The sequence below is a fragment of the Mus pahari genome, chromosome X (assembly GCF_900095145.1).
Source record: "Mus pahari chromosome X, PAHARI_EIJ_v1.1, whole genome shotgun sequence".
In the NCBI taxonomy this organism is placed as follows: Eukaryota; Metazoa; Chordata; class Mammalia; order Rodentia; family Muridae; genus Mus; species Mus pahari.
Genome location: NC_034613.1, coordinates 107,538,623 through 107,543,041, shown reverse-complemented (window position 1 = coordinate 107,543,041; position 4,419 = coordinate 107,538,623). Strand labels below are relative to the sequence as shown.

General features: G+C 39.1%; 1 protein-coding gene across 1 annotated transcript; it reads left to right on the top strand.

The window, feature by feature from the left end:
• The first annotated feature begins 771 nt into the window (after window positions 1–771).
• On the top strand, window positions 772–4,153 carry LOC110314553 (claudin-34-like). Its single transcript, XM_021188834.1, has 2 exons — window positions 772–901; window positions 3,458–4,153. Exon 2 carries the CDS (start codon window positions 3,480–3,482, stop codon window positions 4,119–4,121), a length of 642 nt encoding a protein of 213 aa, XP_021044493.1. The 5' UTR covers window positions 772–901; window positions 3,458–3,479; the 3' UTR covers window positions 4,122–4,153.
• Window positions 4,154–4,419: the final 266 nt, after the last annotated feature.

Below are 4,419 nucleotides of genomic sequence, written 5' to 3'. Positions count from 1 at the left end.
CTGCGAAAAGAAATATTGAGGCCTTGGCAAGAATTCTGATCAAGGCTCAAATTTTTATTGATCGGACTTGCTTAAGTACAAGGAAGGGTTAGGAAGGGTTCCCAGCATGCCCTTGAGTCCTTTGAAGTTGTCTGCGGCTGTCCTAGCGATGGTGGGCAGTCCTAGCGATGATGGGTGGTCTGGGCGATGGTGGGCGGTCCGGGCGAACTGCATTCTGGACGGACTGGGTAGCACTCTGGTACTCCTGTGGAGGGGGAGTGGTTAGTGGGGGTGGGAGACACCAACAGGGAGCGATAGAGCAATAGAGATTGAAAGACAAGGCAGAGTGAGAGAGACATAGAGAAAAAGAGGGGGAGAGGAAGGGAAGGGAAGGGAAGGGAAGGGAAGGGAAGGGAAGGGAAGGGAAGGAAACTAGAGAAGACAAAAGGGAAAGAAAGGAGAGAGGAGGATGAGGGAAGGAAAGAGAGGAGGAAGCAGAGAGAGGGGGGGGAGACAAAGGGTAGAGTGGGCAGAGCAAGGTGGAGACATGGAAAGGGAAGGGAGAGCCATGGGGGAGGAGAGAGACGGGAGAGCTAGGGTGAGAGAGAAAGAGGCTAAAGAAAGGGTATGCGAGGGATGGAGATTGAGAGGGAGGGGGAGAGAGGGAGGGGAGAGAGAGGGAGGGGAGAGAGAGGGAGGGGAGAGAGGGGTCATGAGTTCACAAAAGGATTAGAATGTAGTGATGCAAGAAAGGGCACAGAGTTTGGAAATTCAGTAGTGCGCCCAAGCATACAGAGCTAGGAGGGAGACTTGGACACAGGGAAACTGTGTTCATCCTCCGGCTCCCTTTTCCCAGGTATCAGACATTCCTGCCCCATTACTTGTCACTGTTTAATTTGAAGATTTGAAGACAGCATTGCTGGTTAGTATATTCCCTAGCATTCTTTGTTGTATATTCTATTTAATGTAGTTAAATATACATATGAAAAATTAATAATGGCTAATATATATTTTTTCTATGTCTTCAGTACCTCCAGGTGCTATGGAACTATAACCATTGCCTATCTTTCCCAAATGAAATGTCCTTTTGGAATGTTTGCTCTTACTGGGTTCCACAGCCCTCTTCAGCCGCAATTCTACTTCATATGTTTCTAGAATTGATCCTCCCAGGGACCTTCCTAGTGACATTTAATCAACCCTTGATCTGAGGCTGACTCTAGTTCATTTTGCTTAATATCCTCAAGATTCATTCATTATGTAAACTACTTGAGAATTTATCATCATCCCAATATTATAAAGAGGAACAGTACTCTACCTTTGAAAACCAGCCTCTAATTTACCATGCAGTTATAGTTGGTGTATGGCCTATTAATGAAAAATGCTCAGGTGTTAAATCCTTGATCTCTCAGATGCTGATGTTATTGAAGTTTTGGGGCACATTTAAGGAGGTGGGTCATAGCTACAGAAAAGAGATATCAGAGGCACGGCCTATGAAACTTTAAAATCATACCTAATCCTTTCCTTTGTCCCTGATTCCTGTCCACTATGACGTAGATTCTCCCTGTCATCCTCACTTTTGCCATGATGATCTCCTTTACCACACACCTAGAATCAATGAAGACAAGGACTGTGGACTTACATCTCTGAAATGGCAATAAACTAAATAATTTCCAGTAACTTCTTGTTTTGGGTACTTTGGCCACATATATGAAAAACTAACCAAGACAGATTATTTGATATATATATATATATATATATATATATATATATATATATATATATATGAAAATGCTCAATATAATTGAAACTTTGGATTTGAATTTGGCATTTGTACCTTTATCTCTAAGCTTACAAAACTCAGTGTGATCAATTCTTGTGGTGCCTGGCAGGGGCAGTAATCTGTATTTCTATCTGTCTTTGCTTGTATATTTTGTAGAACAATGTCTGTATTTTTGAAGCTTTGTCTCTGCCTGAGTATTGTAAATTCCCCATTTAAATAGTAAGAAAATGTTACACAAATCCCTGCTCCCTCATTTCTGACACCTTTCCACTTATCAAGTGTGATGGTGTAGGATTCCAAATGGTAGGTGTACTTTCACTTGTTTCTTCTGGTCTCCCTCACATACAGTCCATTATACTGAATTCTTGTGATCTTTCTTAACTACATATACTTCTTATTCACCTGAGTAGACATATGGCCCCTAGAATTTTATTCTTTGGGGATTTTGTCAGAAAGACTGGGTAGGGTATTAAAAAGTAAATTTTTTAAATAATCTGTTGATATGTTGAGTATAATGTTAGTTTTCTGATAGTAGCAGCAAGAATAATAAGTTAATTAAAGGAAATTATTGGATACACAGAGAATTTGCAGCTACCCTGATATACATAGTGAGGCGATAATTCAAGTAAAACAAATATAAACTCCAGCTACAAAGAAAATTCTTTCTTAGAATACATATGGATTTCAAGGCAAGCTTGAGTAACTTTTCAAAAACCTGTCTGAAAACAATTTCTTTTTAAAGAAAGGGGCAGTTTCATGGCAGACAGCTTGTCTAATATATAAAATATTTAGCTTCATCCAACAATACCAGAAAGCAATTAAGCAGGAATATTTAGCCAAAGACAATGATGGTTATTTATATCTTCTCTGCTAGTGTTGCTCTGGCCATTAGAAGTGATTTTAGGGAACAGTTTTCAAAATCCCTTATTCTGTGGACCAATTCATAATACTCCTTCTAGAACTTGCAGGCATCCTTGGTATTCTCCACAAGCAGAATGTGATGTCTTCTCTTGTCTTATCTTTCATTCACCTGAACCTACAATTGCCATTTTCTGGCTTTTCAGATTAGTATTGTGTAATTTGAGCTTTCAATTCAAGGTAGCAATCAGACATATGGTTCATCTGCTTTCTAGTAAAACTGTTTCAAACACACACACACACACACACACACACACACACACACACACACACGCTAACTTTTAACCAAAAACAAAATGAAAAGAAAAACCACAAGTAATCTTAGAATTCAAATATATTGTGGTTTTTTTCCAATATATTTCATGGTAGATCAAGAAAAATGAATAGAAATACTTTAATATATGTGTAATATTCTTTCTTCAATGAATATTTGTTCCCTGGTGAAGATTTCTCTAGTTTCTAAGTTGTCAACTTTCATCTAGTTAGATGTGTGGTGAGAACTCTGGTGGATGGGTTTGCTTTAAGGTAATGTATACCGAAAAACTAAAGTTTATGTACTGTAATCTGTTAATCTTTGAATATTGTGAAGTTCTCAGCAAATAGTGCCACAGGACCCTTTTATGTTCTTTTTACCTCAGACCATATTCATAACAGCACATCTTAATGAGAAGGGGCTACATTTTTCAAACACAAGACTACCATTTTAGTATGGCTAATTTAAAGGGCACTACTGAAGGCTGAAAGAAGGCCCCTTTATATGTTCCTGAATTTCTTTTTCAGCTTCCACATATTTGATGCCAGCATGGTCTTCTTCAAAAAGTCAACCAATCACCAAATAAGAGGTTTCGCCTTGGCCACCATTGCATGGATAATGTGCAGCACCTCTATGGGCCTTCCTGAATGGCGAGTTTGTTATTTGGAAGAACCCATGGGTTCCTCCCAAAGCATGGCATTTGTAGGTATGTGGAGGGCCTGTATCTGCCACCACGTTGACACCTCCAGCCACCAGAGAGTTTGCCAGCACTACACCTACCATGATGGCCTTGTTCCTTTGGATATTCGCTTAGCACAAAATCTGCTCCTGGTTGCAAACATTATTGGCCTGGTTGGGACAGTTTGTGCTGTCTTTGCTTTACAGCAGTTATACACAGAGGAACTGGAGAATAATGATGACAACGACAATCCATTTGTTCTTTCAGCCGTTCTCAACGCTGTTGCTAGCACCTTTATTTTTCTTGCTGTTATGTGTAATTACTTCTCTGAGCCCAGCAAGGAAGGGTTATATTTCCTGCCTTCTTCACAAATGCCACTTTTCCCATATGCTCAAAGAGCAGGAAGTGCCATGGGAATGGCAAGCATATCTGCCATACTGTTTTTATTAAGTGCTATAATTTTTATTTCTTATAGTCCTTCAATGGAAAAAGAAAACCTTCCACTTGTCTGAAAATAAATTTGTAGCATGCATAACCTTAAAAATGGAAAATGCTTTGTGGGAGCTTTAGGGACTCAGACATGGATCTAATGGAAGTTTCAGCTGTTGACTTAGATTTTCCAAGCATATCAAGCCTTGTCCTGGGTAGCAGAAAACAGCAAAGTGACATTTATTGTTCTTTCCTATTTGTTTTATTACTTCTTTGGTTGGATTGTTTGCTTTAGATTTTTACATTTTGTTTTCTTGATTGTTTGTTTTTTTATCATTCCAACTTCCCAATTTGTGTTACAGAATCTAAATTTTAAATATG